Below are 23,634 nucleotides of genomic sequence, written 5' to 3' on the forward strand. Positions count from 1 at the left end.
GTGTTGTAACATTAATGTTAGCTGAGAGACTCTGCTGTGTTGTAACGTTAATGTTAGCTGAGAGACTCTGCTGTGTTGTAACATTAATGTTAGCTGAGAGAGACTGCGGTGTTGTAACATTAATGTTAGCTGAGAGAGACTGCTGTGTTGTAACATTAATGTTAGCTGAGAGACTCTGCTGTGTTGTAACATTAATGTTAGCTGAGAGACTCTGCTGTGTTGTAACATTAATGTTAGCTGAGAGACTCTGCTGTGTTGTAACATTAATGTTAGCTGAGAGAGACTGCTGTGTTGTAACATTAATGTTAGCTGAGAGACTCTGCTGTGTTGTAACATTAATGTTAGCTGAGAGACTCTGCTGTGTTGTAACATTAATGTTAGCTGAGAGACTCTGCTGTGTTGTAACATTAATGTTAGCTGAGAGACTCTGCTGTGTTGTAACGTTAATGTTAGCTGAGAGAGACTCTGCTGTGTTGTAACATTAATGTTAGCTGAGAGACTCTGCTGTGTTGTAACATTAATGTTAGCTGAGAGACTCTGCTGTGTTGTAACGTTAATGTTAGCTGAGAGAGTGCTGTGTTGTAACATTAATGTTAGCTGAGAGACTCTGCTGTGTTGTAACGTTAATGTTAGCTGAGAGAGTGCTGTGTTGTAACATTAATGTTAGCTGAGAGTGCTGTGTTGTAACATTAATGTTAGCTGAGAGACTGCTGTGTTGTAACGTTAATGTTAGCTGAGAGACTCTGCTGTGTTGTAACATTAATGTTAGCTGAGAGACTGCTGTGTTGTAACATTAATGTTAGCTGAGACTCTGCTGTGTTGTAACATTAATGTTAGCTGAGAGAGACTGCTGTGTTGTAACATTAATGTTAGCTGAGAGACTCTGCTGTGTTGTAACATTAATGTTAGCTGAGAGACTCTGCTGTGTTGTAACATTAATGTTAGCTGAGAGACTCTGCTGTGTTGTAACATTAATGTTAGCTGAGAGACTCTGCTGTGTTGTAACGTTAATGTTAGCTGAGAGACTCTGCTGTGTTGTAACATTAATGTTAGCTGAGAGACTGCTGTGTTGTAACATTAATGTTAGCTGAGAGGCTCTGCTGTGTTGTAACATTAATGTTAGCTGAGAGACTCTGCTGTGTTGTAACATTAATGTTAGCTGAGAGACTCTGCTGTGTTGTAACGTTAATGTTAGCTGAGAGACTCTGCTGTGTTGTAACATTAATGTTAGCTGAGAGAGACTCTGCTGTGTTGTAACATTAATGTTAGCTGAGAGACTCTGCTGTGTTGTAACATTAATGTTAGCTGAGAGACTCTGCTGTGTTGTAACATTAATGTTAGCTGAGAGAGACTCTGCTGTGTTGTAACATTAATGTTAGCTGAGAGACTCTGCTGTGTTGTAACATTAATGTTAGCTGAGAGACTCTGCTGTGTTGTAACGTTAATGTTAGCTGAGAGACTCTGCTGTGTTGTAACATTAATGTTAGCTGAGACTGCTGTGTTGTAACGTTAATGTTAGCTGAGAGACTCTGCTGTGTTGTAACGTTAATGTTAGCTGAGAGACTCTGCTGTGTTGTAACATTAATGTTAGCTGAGAGGCTCTGCTGTGTTGTAACATTAATGTTAGCTGAGACTGCTGTGTTGTAACGTTAATGTTAGCTGAGAGGCTCTGCTGTGTTGTAACATTAATGTTAGCTGAGACTGCTGTGTTGTAACATTAATGTTAGCTGAGAGACTCTGCTGTGTTGTAACATTAATGTTAGCTGAGACTGCTGTGTTGTAACGTTAATGTTAGCTGAGAGACTCTGCTGTGTTGTAACGTTAATGTTAGCTGAGAGGCTCTGCTGTGTTGTAACATTAATGTTAGCTGAGAGGCTCTGCTGTGTTGTAACATTAATGTTAGCTGAGACTGCTGTGTTGTAACATTAATGTTAGCTGAGAGACTCTGCTGTGTTGTAACATTAATGTTAGCTGAGAGGCTCTGCTGTGTTGTAACATTAATGTTAGCTGAGAGAGACTCTGCTGTGTTGTAACATTAATGTTAGCTGAGAGACTCTGCTGTGTTGTAACATTAATGTTAGCTGAGAGACTCTGCTGTGTTGTAACGTTAATGTTAGCTGAGAGACTGCTGTGTTGTAAGTAAGAGTAACATTAATGAAATTCTACGACTCCTGGAATAAAAATTAGGCCGGCCTCATCCTTTAAATGTGATGTGCTTTTATGTTGAGTAACATTATAATTCACTGCATTTTGAGTAGAGCTCTAGACTAACTTTGCAACTAGTGGTAAAGACAAAAGTCCATAAATAATCCTGCTATAAAATGATGAAAACTGTCCGTCCATACATATTTGTACTCACACAGACGGTCTGTACGGAGCAGGGGCGGGGCCAGGGGCGGGGCTGGGGGTAGTGGGCGTTGCCGATGGGGTCTGTTTATCTTCGGGGGCGGCGCTCCAAGGTTTAACCCCTGGTGTACTGGGAGAGATGGGTGTGGTGGGTGTGGCGAGCGTCGCCGTCGGTGTCACCATCGGCGTCGGCATCGGTGTCGGCTCAACCTAGAGACAAATAAAATACTAATGACATCATCATCACTGTGATAAACCAAGGGTCAACTCCACTTAGAATAACAATGAAATTAAATAATAATACATTTGATTCCAGATGTATACATGCATCAGTGTTTCCCACAGGAATTTCAGAGACTATGGGAGGGTGAACCTCCGACCCTCTAGGCCGGGGTCCGGGGCCATGGCCCCCCGGATTTTCTTTTTGTGTGTAAATTTTAAAGTTAAATGCATCAATCTGGTGCACTTTGAGAGCAAAATAAAGAGGCCAGATCTATGATGAACTTTGTCCTCAAAACACAAAATCGACTAGAGCTTCCCAATCCTCTCCTCGAAGCCCCCCAGCCGTTCAATGTATTTGTTAAATTCCACCACCAGCACACCTGATTCAACTTAACTAGCCCTTGATTAGTTGAATCAGGTGTGCTGGTGGTGGAATTTAACAAATACATGGAACGGCTGGGGTGTCTCGAGGAGAGGTTTGGGAACCACTGGGACTAGAGCAGACATTTGAGCCATCAAAGAAATGAAGCAAAAGTGGTTACCCGTGTTGAACTGGTTTATTTTTTTAGAAAATAAAAAAATATAGTGGATTACTATTACGACTACTACCACTGCCAATACTACTGATACATCCCTATTGGCAAACTTAATATTTAAAAAAATAGTAAAAACTAAAAAAGTGTTCATTATACAACTGTGGCGGGCCGCCACAGTCTAGGTAATTAATGGGAAACCCTGATGCATATCATGGCGTTTTTGACCACTAGTTGAACATGGTGCTATAGATCAAAAAGTAGGAGGAAAGTGGTCCCTGAAAACTGGGTGTCACATGTTCTTCCAGCACACATAAACATTCCCCTGTCGTTCAATTTGATTGGTCTACAGTCTACACGATTTTCCTCGAAATCTAACACACCAACTGCCAAAGGAGGTTGGACTTATTAAAACTTCGCCAAAACAGAAACTTATAAGGTGCTATAGATGACATTTTTAAAATAAAAACAATACATCCACAGAGCCAAAAAAATGCATGTATCCCCTCCCTACTTCCCATTTCCCCACGTGGAATGAACCCGATTGGATAAATTACATACTGGTGCTCTAGTCTGACATCTAGTGGCTGAATGTTACCTATAGCACCACCCAAGGTTAGGGTTAGGTGATGGGACTGGATAAACACGTTACCTTGGGTCGTTTGAAGCTGTTGGGCCCCGCCGCTTGCTCCTCAGAGGCTCGTCTTTTCCTCTGCCCGTTGCCTAGGTTACCGTCTCCTCCTCCTCCTCCTACTGCCTCTGCCGGCGCTGCGTTCAGACCTAACGGGTCAGACTACAGACACGACACATATAAACAACTAACTCCACTAAATAATTAGATACACATGTAACAAGGTCACAATAGGCTAAATGACTGTGGGAAATCTTCAAATCTATATCATATTAGCTTTTTACGCAGATATCGTTATCTGCAAAAGAGTCTCCGATATTGGTTACACATTTTTTCCCCGATAGAACATACCTTTAAATGTTGATATATGACATTGTTCTTATTTTAACTTAAGCATAAAGCTATTTATAATAGAACATACCTTGAAATGTTGATATGACATTGTTCTTATTTTAACTTAAGCATAAGGCTATTTATAATGGAACATAATTTGAAATGTTGATATATATATGAGATTGTTCTTATTTTAACTTAAGCATAAGGCCATTCATAATGGAACATACCTTGAAATGTTGATATATATATGACATTGTTCTTATTTTAACTTCAGCATAAGGCTATTTATAATAGAACATACCTTGAAATGTTGATATATATATATATATATGACATTGTTCTTATTTTAACTTCAGCATAAGGATATTTATAATAGAACATACCTTGACATGTTGATATATATATATGACATTGGGTCTCATTCTCCAAGGAATTACGACAAAAAGGGCTTTCTCTAAGGGCCATTTGAGACCTTTTCGGGACGATTTTGGGATTCACCAACCGTCCCAATAAAACATATATAATTAATATTATAATATATTGTCTATATTCATGTCTTGCCCGAAAAGGTCTCAAATGGCCCTAAGAGAAAGCCCTTTTTGTCGTAAGTCCATTGGAGAATGAGACCCATTATTCTTATTTTAACTTAAGCATAAGGCTATTTATAATAGAACATACCTTGACATGTTGATATATATGACATTCCCGAAAAAAAAAAGATAAAGAAAAAAGCTTGATTGTGATCGACAGGGGCTAGCGTGAGCTGGGAAGTGTAGTTTAAAAAAAAATCAAACGCCCTGGGTCTCTTCTCTCAAAAGACTACACTCAAGTTAGGTTGCGCTAAGTCCTCACATCAATAAGCACCTTTTTCCGACTCGATAGATATAGATTTCTATAAACTCATATTTCACTAATAACACTTAAAATCATTGGTAAACAAACACAGTGCTGAAAATATACACTTGACTGCTGTTTTGACTGGGTTAGGGTCTTTACTCTTGGCTACATTTGAAAGAGAAACACAACATTAATTCATACATTCTGTAGAGATGGATTTATGGCGTGATATCAACCTCGTAATGGTACCGGACCGCTCGGGAATAAGAGGTTTAGGTTAGTTCAACCCTTACTGACTTTTATAAATGAACAGGGATATTTACAAGAATATGTCTACTTTCATACAGTCTTAACCGACTACCCGTCAGTTATCAGGAGTTTAAGGTCCAAAACTGGTCCGCCGGTGTAGCCCTGGTAGGAAGGAACCTGGTTATAATAACAGTTCTGTGATCACACTTACGATCACGTCGTGCTGTCCGAGGACCGGCACCTCCCACAGGGACTGGTTGGTGAAGCGGTTGAAATAATACGGCCGGTTCTCCCTCTTGGACCAGCACTTACCCCACCCGGCCTGCACCAACTCATCTGCACAGAGACACACAGGGAGGAGAGGCACACAGGTTAGAGACCGACGGGTTAGAGACACAGGGAGGAGAGACACAGGTTAGAGACACAGGGAGGAGAGACACAGGTTAGAGACAGACGGGTTAGAGACACAGGGAGGAGACAGACGGGTTAGAGACACAGGGAGGAGACACACAGGTTAGAGACAGACGGGTTAGAGACAGACAGGTTAGAGACACACAGGGAGGAGAGACACAGGTTAGAGACAGACAGGTTAGACACACAGGGAGGAGACAGACAGGTTAGAGACAGACAGGTTAGAGACAGACAGGGAGGAGACAGACAGGTTAGAGACACACAGGGAGGAGAGACAGACAGGTTAGACACACAGGGAGGAGAGACAGACAGGTTAGAGACACACAGGGAGGAGAGACAGACAGGTTAGAGACAGACAGGGAGGAGAGACAGACAGGTTAGAGACACACAGGGAGGAGAGACAGACAGGTTAGAGACACACAGGGAGGAGAGACAGACAGGTTAGAGACACACAGGGAGGAGAGACAGACAGGTTAGAGACACACAGGGAGGAGAGACAGACAGGTTAGAGACACACAGGGAGGAGACAGACAGGTTAGAGACACACAGGGAGGAGACAGACAGGTTAGAGACACACAGGGAGGAGAGACAGACAGGTTAGAGACACACAGGGAGGAGAGACAGACAGGTTAGAGACACACAGGGAGGAGAGACAGACACACAGGGAGGAGAGACAGACAGGTTAGAGACACAGGGAGGAGAGACAGACAGGTTAGAGACACAGGGAGGAGAGACAAACAGGTTAGAGACACACAGGGAGAGACAGACAGGTTAGAGACACAGGGAGGAGAGACAGACAGGTTAGAGATACACAGGTTAAGGGTTCTACATGCTCGAGCAACTTCGACGCGACTGCAACACAACATGGCTGCAGAGTGTGTTGCGAGGATGTTGCGTACCTTTCACCAAAATCTAATCTGAACAACCGTTGCGTTGATGTTGCGTAGCATTGATTGGTTGGTTAGCGAATGGGGGCGGGCCTGTTATATAATATTGGTTCTGCAGGCAGGAATACTATCCTCGATAGTTAACGTAATTTATACAAATGGAAGTATTGATTTATTCGTTAAAAAAATATACAGTAAACTGGAATATGTTAGTTTTGTACACATATGTTGGATTATGTAATTGGTTTGTCATGACAAACCAATAAAAAATCGTGAATTAACCGGTGGTTATCCTATAGCCCTAGTCATCATTTCAACAAAGTGGAGCTGCAGGGGAAGACTTCCATAGCATACGCCTTCAAATCCTCTTACCTTGACGATTAAAAGCCTCCACAATTTAGTAAACGGTATACCCATGGCTGGTGTTGATATTTTACGATGCCAGCTTGTGAGAATTTGTTGTGCCACCCAACTAAGGTTAATGCCATTCAGAATTTATTAACATAGCTACAACACACAGTAACGTTAACACTTTGGCTGCCATGGGTTAAATTCATTATCAACCGTAGGTTGCCGGCTCTATTTGTCTATAGAGAAAGTCCCCTTCTTTGCAGGGCTATAACTTTTTAAATTCTATTGCTACATTGCCATTATTAGGGCCCATTCAAAGTCCTATATGTATTGTTCATTGTGTAGCAACGTTAAACTTTTTCATTCACATATTCATAGTAAAGTAATGTATAAGTATGTTTTCATCTCTTTCTGCAGCTTTCTCCAGAACGTGATCTATAGCCCCAAATACATTATATTGATGATGCAATACAGTTTTATGGCAATCAGGCTCAGCGCGATATAAAAAATTCCAACTAGACGTACTTCTAGAAGTTACTACACGTCATCTGATGTTGACCGGATGGGCTAGGGGGCATTTATAATTCCGTGGGCAGCGTTATACCAATCATCTAATGTGGGTCAAATGTTGATAATAGCAGTTAGTATCGAAGACGGTAACTTTACACGCTAAAACTCACCCCAGTCTCCGCGCGCCGTTGGGCGATCATCGTAGAGTAGACATTTTATCATTATGGGATGTAGATTTACCCGGTCCATCTCCAGCTTGTATAATGGTATATACGTCCAAATCATGTTGTTTATCGAGTTATTGGCAATCGATCGCTATGTAGTGTGACGAGCCAGAGTCCCGGGACATGTACCGAGTGCCCGGAAGTAATACGGCCGTCCAGCACAACCTCTACGGCACTTCCTGTTAAGCGATTGCGCCGATCGGCCACCAGATGGCGCTCTTGAACCGCCAGAGAGCTCAGTGGGTCCTCCTGGTGGATCTCAGGCCAGCGGAGGGGACATATGAATCCGATCCCAGATTTTTGAAATATTGATATCAAAGACGCTGTAAAGCGTCTTCGGCAACTTGAGCATGGCCGGGAATGACGTGTTTAAGCGTTTCCCGGCACCCAAAGTGTTAATATAAAACCATATAGTCACATTTTAGAATACAATAGAATAGAATTTTAGAATACAACTAGAAACACTGTCCTGGCCTGCTTCTAAGTTCAGTGGCCTGACAAAAAAAAATTATAAAAAAAAATAAAATAAAAAATAAAAAAAATATTTTTTTTTATATCATCTCGCGGCCCACCAGTGGCTGCTCGCGGCCCACCTTTGGGTCGCGACCCCGACTTTGGGAACCACTGCTCTAGAGGAGCCAAAGCTATATATTTAGGTTATTGTATTATATGAATGTTTATATGTTTATTTTTATAACCTTACATTAAAACAGCATTAGGAATATTGATTGGAGTTAGATAATCATTGAACCGTCTTATTTGTCATAATAGAACATTCTAGAACATTTGTGATGTCACAGTATGTCATAATCAAACATTCTAGAACATTTGTGATGGCATAACCAAATGTTCTAGTGACGTCACCGTATGATGTCATAACCAAACATTCTAGAACATTTGTGTATATATATTCAGCAATTCTCGGTGTTTGTATTGTGATTGTATGACAAGAGGAGCAGAGAAGAAGGAGACAGACAAGAGGAGCAGAGAAGAAGGAGACAGACACGATAGTAATGTGTTTTGAAGATGAGAAGAAGAAGAAGAAGAGGAGTGTAAACTTTCTCAAGTGTGGGCGAAGCAAGAATTGCGGAGGGCAGTAATACGCCACGATGCGTCTACACTGCCGGAAATTCAAATAAGAAGAAGAAGAAGAAGAAGTGACGTGGAGTAGGGGGGAGGAGAGTGGGGAAGAAGGGGTGAAGAGGAAGAAAGCGAGGGACGATAGCTCAAGTGGGCCGGGAGGAGAGGGTGCTGGAAATTATGTGGCAAAAGAGGAAGTGATTCATATAGTGGTCAGGCTTGAGGGGGAGAGGGGAGTGGGGAAAGTAGGTAGGCTTGAGTTGCCCAAACTCATTGCCGAGCAATTAGGTGAGGTAAAGTACGCGAGTTTTGTGGGATGGGAATCTGGCTGTAGGGTGTGGTAGTGAGGGGCAGGTGGAGAGGGCTAGGAAGATGGGGAGCATTGGTGGGGTGGGTATAAGTAGGGTGGCGAGAGTAGGGGAGGGGGGATGTAAGGGGGTGATAGCTGGGGTACCGGTCGAGGTTACAGTAGAGCAGCTGGTGGAAAAGCTAAAGGAGAACGGGCGTAATGGCATAGTTAAGAGTGCAGAAAGGATGAAGAGGGGAGCAGAGGGCAGTGACGGAGACGGTAGTGATTACGTTTGAGGGTGGGGTTGTTCCTAGGGAGGTGTTTGTAGGGCGTAGGATGTATAGGGTTAGGGCATTTGTCCAGAATCCTCTTAGGTGCTATAGGTGCCAGGAGTTTGGCCATATAGCTACCACGTGTAGGAAGGGGCTGAGGTGCGCTAGGTGTGGCGGGGAACATGAATATGGGAAGTGTGGAGAGGGAGTGAAGCCGAAGTGCTGTAGTTGTGGTGGGGAGCATAGTGTAGCGTTTAGGGGGTGCGAGGTGATGATGAAGGAGGTCGCGGTTCGGAGAGTGAGAAGGGAGGGTAAGTTGTCGTATGCTGAGGCGGTTAGCAGGGTAGGACAGGGCAGCCAAGAAAGGGTGCAGGGGGTGGAAGGAGGGCATGTGGCAGAGAGGGTAGAGCAGGTGGAAAGAGGGAGGGGAAGGGAGGAGAAATTAGGTATTGTGGCCTTCGTGGCAGGGGTAGTTACTGGTATGGCAGAGGCTAAGGGTAAAACAGCGATGGTGAAGATGATTGTTAGGATAGCGGTTCAACATCTGGGATTGGAAGGTCTGGGCTGGGAGGAGGTGTATAGCGAATTGGCTGAGGGGGCTGAGAGGGACAAAGCAGCCCAGAATAAGATCGCAGGGGGCAAGGAGGGTCCCGCGGAGGGGGGCCAGACAGGAAGTAGCAGCATTAGCTGCACTCCAATGGACAATGTAGTTGATGACGGGGTCCAGAAGAAGGAGAAGAAGGAGAAGAAGAAGAGCCCATAAAAAGAATTGCGGAGGGCAGTAATACGCCACGATGCGTCTACACTGCCGGAAATTCAAATAAGAAGAAGAAGAAGAACAGTTTGCATCTTGAAACCGTGCTGAGCAGTACTGAACAGACAGACGGTTTCAAACTATTTTAAATTAGAAAGCAAACAAAATAAATGGACAAGAGAAAAATAAATCTCAATTTGGTCAGTATTGTCATTTGGACAAGGAAAGCCATTACTTTAAGTTGCAGCAGGCAAGACAAGTCTGTCCACTGTCTCTGGTTTTGCTTTTGCCGTCTTTGCGCATGCCGTCTGTAGCCGCGTTTTGATTACGTCATCACAACACTTTAGGTTACGACCGTTACGTCATTCAGTGATATATTTTCGGTGCTAAAACCCTTTCGGTCGAAAGCCGAAAGTGCCTTTTTAACCATTTTCGGCCGATAATATTCGGTGGCCGAATATTCGGTGCATCCCTACTGTAGAGCCAAAGCTATATATTTAGGTTATTGTATTATATGAATGTTTATATGTTTATTTTTATAACCTTACATTGAAACGGCATTAGGAATATTGATTGGATTTAGATAGTCATTGAACCGTCTTATTTGTCATAATATAACATTCTAGAACATTTGTGATGTCACAGTATGATGTCATAACCAAACATTCTAGAACATTTGTGATGATGTCATAACCAAACATTCTAGAACGTTTGTGATGTCGCCGTATGATGTCATAACCAAACATTCTAGAACATGTGTGTATCTATATATTCAGCAATTCTCTCAGGACAATGTAGTTGATGACGGGGTCCAGTAGAAGAAGAAAAAGAAGGTGAAGAAGGAGAAGAAGAAGAGCCCATAAAAAGAATTGCGGAGGGCAGTAATACGCCACGATGCGTCTACTCTGCCGGAAATTCAAATAAGAAGAAGAAGAAGAACAGTCCGTTTGCATCTTAAAACAGTGCTGAGCAGTACTGAACAGATCGACTAAACAACATAGATTGAAGCCTGCATTTCTAGACCAGGGTGCCTTGCCTACCGTTTTGCTATGGAAAGAGCCGGCAAGTTGATTTACGGCTTTCAGGTGTGGAGGAATTTTCATGTGTCGAGTCGGCTGTGATTTGAGACTGGGAAAATACAGTTTTCTTACCTTGTAGTAGTAACATGAATATTTAGGAAAATAGCTTTAGGACCACTTCTGTAAAGAAAGACTTCGCTGTGGAAGAGAAATAAACCATTTGGATCTTTGTTTTATACTGGAGCGGCTGTGGACATTATTTTTCTTTATCAACGAACGTACTACTCACGATTAAGCAACTTTAACCAGTAGAGTGGAACGTCGGCCCTCATACCTACTATATACAAGAACACGAGCAAAAACAAACATAAACACGGCTATTATATGGGTTGTTATCAATGGGTTGGTTGAGAAGGGAAGTTTCATCCATCTAGGGAACCTAGCTACATACGGGGTACAATGTTGCATAGGCTGCGCGTGGATGTTGCAGCAGCATAAAGGCAGAGTGACTGCAACATTGTTGCGTTGTCGATGTTGTGTCGCAGTTGCTCAAGCATGTAGAGCCCTTTAGACACACACAGGGAGGAGAGACAGACGGGTTAGAGACAGACATGTTAGAGACAGACGGGTTAGAGACAGACAGGTTAGAGACAGACAGGGAGGAGACAGACAGGGATGAGAGACACAGGGATGAGAGACAGACAGGGATGAGAGACAGACCGGTTAGAGACAGACAGGTTAGAGATAGACCGGTTAGAGACAGACAGGTTAGAGACAGACGGGTTAGAGACAGACAGGGAGGAGACCGACAGGGATGAGAGACACAGGGATGAGAGACAGACAGGGATGAGAGACAGACCGGTTAGAGACAGACAGGTTAGAGATAGACCGGTTAGAGACAGACGGGTTAGAGACAGATGGGTTAGAGACAGACAGGTTAGAGACAGACAGGGAGGAGACCGACAGGGATGAGAGACAGACCGGTTAGAGACAGACAGGTTAGAGACAGACAGGGAGGAGATACAGACCAATTAGAGACAGACCGGTTAGAGACAGACAGGTTAGAGACAGACCGGTTAGAGACAGACCGGTTAGAGACAGACCGGTTAGAGACAGACCGGTTAGAGACAGACCGGATAGAGACAGACAGGTTAGAGAAAAACGTTAGAGACAGACAGGTTAAAGACAGACAGGTTAGAGACAGACCGGTTAGAGACAGACAGGTTAGAGACAGACAGGGAGGAAAGATACAGGTCTGTTGTCCTGAAACACTCCCGTAGCTCCTCCTCTCAAACAGGTCTGTTGTCCTGAAACACTCCTGTAGCTCCTCCTCTCAAATAGGTCCCAGTCTGTTGTCCTGAAACACTCTTAGCTAGGGATGTCCCGATCGCATTTTTTTTTGCTCCCGATCAGATCCCGATCATGTGATCTTTCACATTAGTAACCCATTTGACGCATTTTTGTCAGAAACTGGCGAAGCGAGACAAGCCCCTCTGTTGCCTCAATAGCCCCTCAAGGGCGGTGGCTCACATTACATTCACCCTGAGCCCCTGAGAATGTGCTTCATACGAGAAATATTCAAAGTTTCAATCTGTTTGCACATTAGTATAGTGTTCGACTTACGTAAAGATTTTGCTCCATTTTGGTCTGAAACGCAGACGATAATCCTCACAAAGCGAATGTTGACATTATCCAGCAGCGAACGTTAACTTCATTCAAGCGAGGCATTGCAATCAATACAGCTGTTTGGCAGAGCACCAGCCGCCTCCCCCTTTCCTTTGCTCGCTCTCGTTGTCGTTTGTGGCTGTTTCTCAGGTGGCGTATTAGATTGGTCATGATTAACGCAGTTCTAAGTTCTTTCCTGCACACGGAACGTCCGCCTTGCAAACATTGCAACTGGCTATTGGACTGGCTTCGGTTTCAATTTAAAAATGCTTCCAAGCTTCTGACATTTTGTCTAGCTCAGGGGTGGCCAACCAGTCAGAGACTAAGAGCCACAACAATTACTGTGGTACCACAAAGAGCCACACCATATATCAGCGTTTCTCAACTTTTTTTTTTTTCAGTCACGGCACCCTTCATGTGTTTATAGGTCTCACCCTCTGCAGGGCTCTACGCTAACATTTTTCCCAAGGAGCACATGTGCTCCTAAATGAAAAAATTTAGGAGCACACAGAGAAATTTAGGAGCACCCAAAAATATTTAGGAGCAGTGAAAATATTTCAAGTAACAAGAGTTTATTTTTATTTTTTTAAAGGGGAACTATTTTACTATTTCTTTCACTATTTGGGCACTTTTACACAATTCCACAAGTCTATGGAACACCTCTGTAATATATATTTTTTTTTTATTCATTGTTTTGTATTTCTAATCAAGTCCTCAAAAACAGCATTTTTCTACCTCAAGATTTCGAGCTGTTTTGAGCCTGGGCTGCAGGTGCCACCTAAACCACTGCGGAGCGTCCCAACATTAACATGCAGCGGTGACTATATGACATCACATATAGGCACATTTTCAAACGACTCAGTTCAGTGAGGGTGAATATTGTGAGAGGAGAATTGGAAGAATGCGCCAATATGAGAATTTTGAGACATAGATCATATTAATATAAGTTCACATAGCTAGGAAACAATGCTAAACACTCAAAAAGGCCATTTATAAGATAGTTCCCCTTTAAATAAATGTATATTTGTACTGTGCGTGCATGTGTGTAAATTAGCTCTTGCTACAACCCTGCATGTTTACATTTTGTATTTGATGTTCATTAACATGTGCTGTCCTGTCCCTATCAAATAAACTATCAAATCAAACTACTGCTACAAAAGGTTCAGTCACTTAACTTTAGCTTTTGCCCCTTTTATGCATACAATGCTTATGTTTTGGCTGTGTTGCTCTTCTAGAAAAATAATCCTTTCAGGGTTGCCTATTGAAATACTGTACACCTCCAGTACAGAAACATTGTTTATGAGTTTGCGTGTCAGGTAGACCATTGATTGACAGTCGAGTCTGCCAATTACATCACACCGCTTGCACTCCGCTGCAGCTGGACCCTATTGCCCATCTCTGCTGTTGATAACGCTAGCCAAGTTATTATACACAGATACACAGTGGGCCAGTCTTTTGAAGGAAGAGACTCAGGGCTTTCGAATTTCGAAAAACTACCCTACCCAGCTCACACCAGCCCCTGTCAATCATCTGATTTCTGGATTAACTTTTTTATTTCTCTTATTTTTTGGGATTATCTCCCACAAACCTGAACGTTATTGCCATAAAACAGAATGCAGTTAGTTTCTCTACTCTTCTGTGAACGGCTTGCAAAAAACGGTGTTGCAATACGATGAGAAATGGTGGAGAAATTTACATTATAAAAAACACCTTTTCCAAAGCAAAATTCAAGCACTTTAAGCTTTTTCAAGGCGCCTTTTCAAGCTTTTCCAGCATTTTACATAGCTGTGGTAAATTAAATATTTACACAAATGATAATTTCACTTCTTCCATCACATTAAATCAGATGTGATTGTGCTATAAACAACCAAAATGATGTAGACATGGACATCCTATATAACCTGGCTAAGCCAATATGAAACAATCACTCAAATAATCACCAGCTAAAACTTAAATTTCAATCAAATATTTACTGAAAATGTGCAAAATAAGTGAACAGTCTTTGAGGTAGGCAGTCAATCAGCTCCTTGAGCCTTAAAATGTATACAAAATCAAATCAACGTAGAATTTTTATATAACACCCCCACAGTGGTGTTCAGTTGGTACGTCCCAGCAGGGACCTGGGCCCTGTTCCTCGTACCTGGCTAACTGAGTCAGCCGGATAATTTTCAGCATAGCTTGAATCTCATTCGATTATTCATTCCATTAAGCCTACTGCCAGCAGGCACATTTAAAGAAATATAATCTGATTGATTGGGGTAATGAGGGACTTAAAATTAGCCTATAGATTATGCATTTAACTTGTCGGTAAGGCTATTGAGCTGTACTGTACCTATTCTGCAATCTTTTAATAAAGTTTTAAATCAATCAATCGGTCAATGCCGTTAGAAAATCAGGATTTCTGCGATCGACACCTGCTGTCTTTTCAGGTGAGGCGGGAGCGCGCAATTATCCTGAGTATCAAGTCTGGTTCGAATTAACGAGACTGAATCAGCGTTCGAGGAACAGGGAAAGCCTGGATTCAAACATCCCGTTAATTGAATCTGGATAATGGGACTTTTGATCGACTTAGTTGAACCAGGTACAGGGAATAGGGCCCAGGATGTAAGCTATATGATGCCCATGTTATTGGTTGCAATACAGATGCACAGTTGACACACGCTCTAGTCTCCTCTATTGTTATTTCACACAAACAGCTACCCCTAGTAGCTGGCTTCTTATGTTGCCGACATATCCTACAGAACATTCCTTAAAATAGAAAGAATGGATTTGCTTGTTAGTCATGTTGATCACAGCGAAACCACAGCTCCGATGCATAATGGCGTTAGCTAAACGAAACTTGTTTTAAGGTAAATTGGCTTTCAGTGTGTCAGAGCGAGCGCACTCAAGTTGTGCAGACTGGACGCTCTGACCGAAGAGTCAGTTTATCAGAGAGGAGCAGATTTTCAGAGTGAAAATTTGTGTGAGTGAATTTATTTATTAACTCACCTTGTCGCTTGTCGTTGTCAACATGAACAATAAACATAGCCGTCTGTGGCAATGCTAGCTCACTAGCTTGTTAACGTTTAAAAAAAAAAAAAAGGAGGGGCAGGGGGACGCGAGTGGCGAGGCTCGAGAGGACTCCTCTTAATTTTGCGTGAAAGGCGAAAGCAATTAGGCGCTCTCCGAATTTTATTTGTTTATCTAAAAACCTAACTATTAAGTCAGATAGCGATTTATTATGAAAGTATACAGTGCAATTACAATTTCAATAACTTTCCAGCACTTTATACACAATTCAAGCACACTTCAAACCTTGAAAACACCACATTGAAATACAAGCATTTTCAAGGATTTCCAGCATCCGTACGAACCCTGAAGATGGCAGAATTCAGTACTGTATCTACAAAACCTTCTGTTTAATCACCTTCCCTTTATTCATTTGCTTAGATTTTTCAGGTCTGGTCAATTTTAACATGGTGTTATTCACAGTCAAAGATAATTATTTTTTTTTCTTTTTTAAATAGAATTGATATTCTCCTTTGGTTCATTACAATTTACTCAAGCCTAGTAACAGACACACTATTTCTGACACTGATCCATATATGTCCCTAGATTCAGATACCAAGAACATGCAAATGGACAATTTAAATATATTTTTTTAAATGTTTATTCTACGTCCTTATGGAATGAGTGACATAAAAAAAAGAAAAATAAATTATGGATGGAAGACATTGACAGGCAAAGAGCCGCGGTTGACCACCCCTGGTCTAGCTGCTCCGAGTCATCAGGTGGACATAACCTGCCGGTCGCGTTGTGAGCTTGTAAGTCTGCTATTTTCGGCATACGTCATTGTCGTACGACGGTGTAAATCAAAGGAAATGCGTTTGTTTTGGCAAATTCTTCTGCTCTGTGCGACAATAAATAAATGAATGATATGTAATTTAAAACCAAAACTAAGGCCTCAGTATGAGTTTAAGACATGAACATGGTCATGTTTGTTGAATAAAATGAAAATCATGTGATCGGCCCCCGGTCCCGATCACGTGATCGGATCGGGACATCCCTACTCTTAGCTCCTCCTCTCAAACAGGTCCCAGTCTGTTGTCCTGAAACACTCTTAGCTCCTCCTCTCAAACAGGTCCCAGTCTGTTGTCCTGAAACACTCTTAGCTCCTCCTCTCAAACAGGTCCCAGTCTGTTGTCCTGAAACACTCTTAGCTCCTCCTCTCAAACAGGTCCCAGTCTGTTGTCCTGAAACACTCTTAGCTCCTCCTCTCAAACAGGTCCCAGTCTGTTGTCCTGAAACACTCTTAGCTCCTCCTCTCAAACAGGTCCCAGTCTGTTGTCCTGAAACACTCTTAGCTCCTCCTCTCAAACAGGTCCCAGTCTGTTGTCCTGAAACACTCTTAGCTCCTCCTCTCAAACAGGTCCCAGTCTGTTGTCCTGAAACACTCTTAGCTCCTCCTCTCAAACAGGTCCCAGTCTGTTGTCCTGAAACACTCTTTGATACAAGCTTCAACAGATGGGGTCTGATTGGCCGGGGGGGTGTGTGTGGGGGGGTGGAGCTGTATGCCTCCTTGACATCAGCATACAGCAGGTACAGCATCTTGTCTTCCCTGGTCCTGCAGTTCACACACTTGGTGAAGTTCGTCAGGATCGTGAGTTTAGTGGAGTTGAGTTTGACATGGTGGAGGATGAATGCGTCCGGGTGTTTTGTCTGAAGTCCGGCGACCGCGGAGTGGATGACGTCACTCGGTTGCGCTCGGTGGGATGTAAAGAGTCAATGCTAACACGCGCGTTAGCTCTCGCGGTAGATAGTATGGCCTCAGACTTAGTGGCAATAGTTCAATGTCGGGGGAACAGATGCGTTCTTTAACGGTGATGTGCCAAGGGTGGCACCAGCTGGAATTAACAAAGACAACAAGCCCGCCTCCATCCTCCTCTCCCTCGCGATTGTGCCAGCTCTCGTTCCTAGTCTGTGGACCTTAACCCTTTCACTGCGACAATACAGAAGGTTAACCCTTTCACTACCACACTACAGAAGGTTAACCCTTTCACTAGCACACTACAGTGAACGGTTAACCTTCTGTAGTGTGGTAGTGAAAGGGTTAATGTCTCGCGCAAGTACACAATTCTGCTGCCGTTGTTCTCCATTGTTCAGCTAGACTCACCCAACTCAAACGAACGTCTAGCCGGATAATTTGACATAAGTTGTTAACATTATCTTAGCGTAAAATCAGCGTAGTCACTTAGACATGGAGTAGAAGAGTAGAAGAAGAATAAATAGGGGTGTGGGGAGCTGCTAAAACAGGCAACAAATTCTGAATTGAAAAGATCAAATTGCATGTGATGCGTGTTGTTCACTGTTGGAAAAAAAAAGAGCAAGAGAAAAGGAGAAGAGAAGAGGGGGAGGAGGAGAAGAGGGGGAGGTTACCTGGAAGCTCCTGCGGCTTAGAGGTTGAAGGTGAGAGAGGGGAGCCCTGTGAGGAGGCGGAGCCAGAGGGAGACAGAGTCATAGCCGCCTCCCCCTTCAATAATCCACTGTCACTGGTCATCACTCCTCATATGGAGACGTCTCTGTAGAGATGAAGAGGCATGTGTTATCATTCATATAATACATGATGAAAACAGAGCGAAACATTCATACATGATGAAAACAGAGTGAAACATTCATATACATGATGAAAACACAGCGTAACACATTCATATAATACATGATGAAAACACAGAGCAACACATTGATATAATATACATGATGAAAACAGCGAAACGTTCATATAATACATGATAAAAACAGCGAAACATTCATATAATACATGAAAACAGAGTGAAACATGATGAAAACAGAGCGAAACATTCATATAATACATGAAAACAGAGTGAAACATGATGAAAACAGAGCGAAACATTGATATAATACATGAAAACAGAGCGAAACATTCATATAATATATGATGAAAACAGAGCAACACATTCATATAATACCTGATGAAAACACAAGAGCAACACATTGATATAATACATGATGAAAACAGAGCAACACATTCATAATACCGTAATTCCTCTAATAGTAACCCCGGCTTGTATTTGTTTCAACTGTAGCGGATACCAGGCTTGTATTAGGAGGAGGCATGTATAAGAGAGAGGCCTATATTTCTAATTTTCAAACAGATCATAATGAATAAATCAACATTTGTGTCAGTTTGAACCCAGTAAAATGTACTGGTTTCATTTATTGAAACCAAGTACTGTATGAAATACGGTAGTAAACAGTGCAATTACAGGTGGTCAAAAAAAGTCAAATAAAGTAAAATAGTGCAATCACAATACTGGTATAATAATAATAATAATAATAACTTCGTTTTATACAATTCTGAGGTAGGCTTACTCTCTTGGGCCTAACAAAATTAATAGTTGGTTTCAGGTTGGTTGTCAGTTTGGCCATGGGTAGGTAGGGAATTTATTTTATTTAATTTTTTTATTTTATTCTTTCCCACGGCGACTATGGATAGGGAATTTCTTTATTTAATTAAAATGTTCACAACAACATGGATGCATGTACTCTGCCAGCATGTTTAATATCCATAATACTAAATGTTTGACTAAGATTTCTATGAAACTTCATTCTTAAATTTTTTTTTTTTTTTTTTTTAAATATTTTTTTTTAAACTCATAAAATATATTGGGTCGCACCTAAATCGGCAGGGTCGGTCGGCAACCTGAAACCAACTATTAATTTTGTTAGGCCTTGGTAAACATTAACACCATACCATTATATGGTATTTACTGCACAGCCAGGCCAGCATATAACCACAATAACAAAATATATTGCCTATGGTAAATCCGTTGAGGGAAATACCGTAATTCCTCTAATATACATGAAACCCGGCTTGTATTAGGAGGCCGGCTTATAATTGCTTAGCTCAACAGCGCACCCGGTCATTAATAGAGACCCGGTTTTTAATTGAATACCGGTTACTATTAGAGGAATTACGGTACATGACAACACAGAGCAACACATTGATATAATACATGATGAAAACAGAGCAACACATTGATATAATACATGATGAAAACAGCGAAACATTCATACATGATGAAAACACAGAGCAACACATTGATATAATACATGATGAAAACAGAGCGAAACATTGATATAATACATGATGAAAACAGAGCGAAACATTGATATAATACATGATGAAAACAGAGCGAAACATTGATATAATACATGATGAAAACACAGAGCAATACATGATGAAAACACAGAGCAACACATTCATTAGGGATGCACCGAATGGGAAATTCTTGGCCGAAACAGATACAGAAAATAGGAAACATTTTGCCGAAAACCGAATGCCGAAAGGCCGAAAATGATTAATAGAAATATATTATAATGTAATTTTTTTTTAGCTACCCGATTATGACAAAATACATGATTATGGCTAAACTTAACTTAAATAATATTAATAATCACTATTCTGAGTCCATAAAACATTTATTCAGCACTTTTGAATGCATACATAAATTCCAGACTGACTGCTGAAAGATTGTACAATTTAAACATTTTCTCTTTGCATTAGGGCTGCAACTAACGATTATTTTGGTAGTCGACTAATCTGTCGATTATTTTTTCGATTAGTAGACTAATCTAACGATTATTTCTGTCACACCCTCCATCTCTGCTTCCTGTGGGCGCGGCTCCTTTTCCGGGCTCTTAGCAGACTTCTTAGCTTAACATAACAGACCGACAGTAAATTTGGGGGAACTAATGGGATAACTGGGGTTGCAACAAACGTGCAACTAGGGCTAAAAACACAATGAAATTAAATAATAAATAATATATCCTTCTTAGCAGACTTCTTAGCTTAACATCCCAGGGAACTAATGGGATAACTGGGGATGTTGTTTGCTCCTGACAAGTCTCAAAGTCTGGGGTGATGGTAGACAAAGCAACTCTGAGGTCATGCTCAATGTCCAATCTGTTCCTCTGCTTTGTCTTCAGCTGGACCAGAGCTGAGAAGCCACTTTCACAAAGATAGGTAGTGCAAAAAAAGAAAATTATATATATATAAAAAATATATATATTCGATTTTTTTTACAACGCAAAAATTCTGCGTCGACAAGTTTTTATGGTCGACATCGTCGATTATGTCGACTAATCATTGCAGCCCTACTTTGCATACAACAAAATGTGCATTAAAGTCAAGTGCATTTTCTTTTCTCTGTAGGATGGATAACTACAACAAAGTGCATTCAGAACAAAGCCAAGGTGCTTTAAAACTGCATAAAGATCTGCACACACGAGGGAGAATAGCTTATAGCAGACTTAATGTTACTGTAGTGGCTACAGTAAGCATTTTATATAAAAGTACTATTTTTGTATGACAACTAATAAAGAAACTTGAACTACGGTCATAATTCACGGCGTTCTAGCCCATACCTGTCAACCCTCCCGTTTTCTCCGGGATTCTCCTGTATTTCAACCTTCTCTCCCGCCGTCCTCCCGTTAAAATATTTTCCTGTTATACTGGCACATGGGTCTAATACAGCAATGGATTATGGGTAAATATTGAGGGAGAGCACCATACATTCCCATTTTTCTTCATTTATACAAAATGGCTGCAATTCCTCTCCGTGACGACAGGTGGCAGCAGTGTAGATTAGACCGTTAGCACAAGAAGTCAGCCGGAAGAGGGTTGCCGACAAAACTGTCAGGCAAAGTGGGGTTGTTCCCGGAGAGCTCACTCTCGGCCGTGGTTTCTCAGTGTATAATGTATGGTACTCTCCCTCAACATGCAAGTAGGGTGAGACAACACCATTCTTTAGTCCAAATAATACCCTACTTTATACTATATTATTGTCATTCGTTTAATGTAAAGTCAGTCTTACATTGGCACTGCTTTAACATTGTATTTACCCACAATCCATTGCTGTATTAGACCCATGTGCCAGTATAACTTTTGTAAAGTAATGAGGCGCAAATGTAAAGTTAATCAATAATGGAGAATTGAGCTCATAGCACAGATTTGGAGTTGATCGAATGGACAAATGTTGCACATGGTGGAAATAATGGCAATTAACTAGGGATGCTCGATATTGGCTTTTTTACCAATACCGATATACCGATATTGTCCAACTCTTAATTTCCGATACCGATATCAACCGATACCTATATGCAGGGTTTCCCCCCCCAAAAAACTGAATAATTTCAGGTAATTAACATTACATATCTCTTGTCGTGTAATTAACACAACATTATGCATACTTTGACAATAAATAAAATAATAATTTGTTCTTACTTGCTTGCTGGGTAATTAAGTTTAAAAATATATATATATATATTGTTTTGGAAAACATACCGATATTTTCCGATATCACATTTTGATGCCAATATCGGTCGATAATATCGGACATCCCTACAATTAACATTTCTAACATTAACATTTAGTGTATGTTTAAAGTTGATACATTGAGGCATGGTAGAATTTCACTTTATATACAGCATGTATCCGTTTAACATTACATAGACACATGTTAAAAGTCAAAGTCAACGTTGTCATTTTCCAATTTGTGCAAGACATACAGAAAAATTCAATTACGTGCCCCCTTCCCACGGTGTATATAGAAAGAGACAATAAACACAAAAGTAACATAGGACACAATATACAACACAGGACTATGTACAATAGGTCTACAATTAATGAATGAATTAAATAAGAGGTAAAAGAGAACTTAGTGTAAATATTCCTTAATTTGTGTCAACGTTATACAAATTCTATTGTATTCAACAAATTAATTATGATACACCACAATGTGCCCCTTCTATATATTCTAAATCTATGGCCTTGCGATTCCACGGCTGCGCGTGCCGACAAGAGCAGGCGTTCCATTTCCTCTACAGAAACACTGACACTTCCATTAATTTAATGCAGGGATGTATACACAGAATTTCACTTTCAACCAGGTATCTGATCAATTTAATGTAGCAATTAGTAGTTCACCCAGTCCTTGGGTAGTAAGGGTACATACAGGTTTTGACCAGCAGATGGCAGCTACGAGGCAGCTCAGCAGAGAGCAGCTGAGCTCTCCCGTTTTTTGTGACTGTTGTATTTACTACATCTCCCTTGACTCTTAGCGGGGGATGACGTAGCTTAAGAGAGACTGGTGAGAGTGAGGAATGGAAGCGACGTTAGCGTTAAGCTAGCTAACAGTTAGCTAGCTTAATGCTAATGCTAGTTAAACAGGTTTTTAACCGCGACGGGCATATAGTAATGGCGAGGATATAAAGCATGTTAAAGACGCATTTATTGGACGCGTTTCTCGCGGAGTTTACATAGAAACAGCACGACCGAGTCCCAAGAGAAGTAAGTTATCACAAGCTGCAGAACGCAGGACTGAAGACGTGAAGAGCTCACGTTGCGCATGTAATGACTGTAGGGGTGTAACGTAGAGCCATATGAAATCCGTTTTATTTTTTTCCAAATTCCGTTTTTTCCGTTTTAATATTTCAGAATTCTGTATTTTGCTTTGTACGCTCATTTTACCATCAGAAATAGTGTCTAATAAGTGGGAATGAATAAATGTCCACAATTTAATAAGATATAACAGTCCATTTAATAGGGCCGTCTTAAATACTTTGAAGCTTTGTTCGATGGGCATGGGATTCGAATATGAAAATAAAATTTGATTATAAAAAAAAAAAAAAAAATTATATATATTTTTGCAAAATCAACTCTGCCTCTCTTTGTTAACTACAACAAGCAATGCTGTTTGTTATTTAAGATGAGGTCGGACTCGGCACTGACAGATTTGTGTTCATTGTGCTGCTTTTATAAAGCCTCAAATGACGGCTTACAATATTTCATGAAAGCAAAGTGTTTTGTTTGTCTAAGATTTTAAAAGGTTTAAACTTTACAGCACTGACAAAGTTGAACAAAGTGCTGTACAAGTCCCACAACATTAAAAAAAAAAAAAAAAAAAAAAAAAAAATTAATTTTTAATTTTTTTTTTTATAGTGGATTCCATTTTTATTGC

The 23,634-nt window shown here is 41.1% G+C and overlaps 1 protein-coding gene across 1 annotated transcript in view; it reads right to left on the reverse strand.

Moving 5' to 3' along the window:
• The window catches only part of pcif1 (phosphorylated CTD interacting factor 1), a 64,660-nt gene that overhangs the window by 23,766 nt on the left and 17,260 nt on the right, over positions 1–23,634 (reverse strand). The window contains exons 2-5 of the mRNA XM_084317706.1: positions 18,032–18,174; positions 5,366–5,490; positions 3,754–3,894; positions 2,360–2,556 (exon numbers count right to left, since the gene is read on the reverse strand). Coding sequence (XP_084173832.1) covers positions 2,360–2,556; positions 3,754–3,894; positions 5,366–5,490; positions 18,032–18,152 — 584 coding nt within the window. The 5' untranslated portion in view covers positions 18,153–18,174. The remainder of the gene's footprint in view (positions 1–2,359; positions 2,557–3,753; positions 3,895–5,365; positions 5,491–18,031; positions 18,175–23,634) is intronic.

The sequence above is a fragment of the Notolepis coatsorum genome (genome assembly GCF_963971535.1).
Source record: "Notolepis coatsorum genome assembly, chromosome: 6".
Classification (NCBI taxonomy): Eukaryota; Metazoa; Chordata; class Actinopteri; order Aulopiformes; family Paralepididae; genus Notolepis; species Notolepis coatsorum.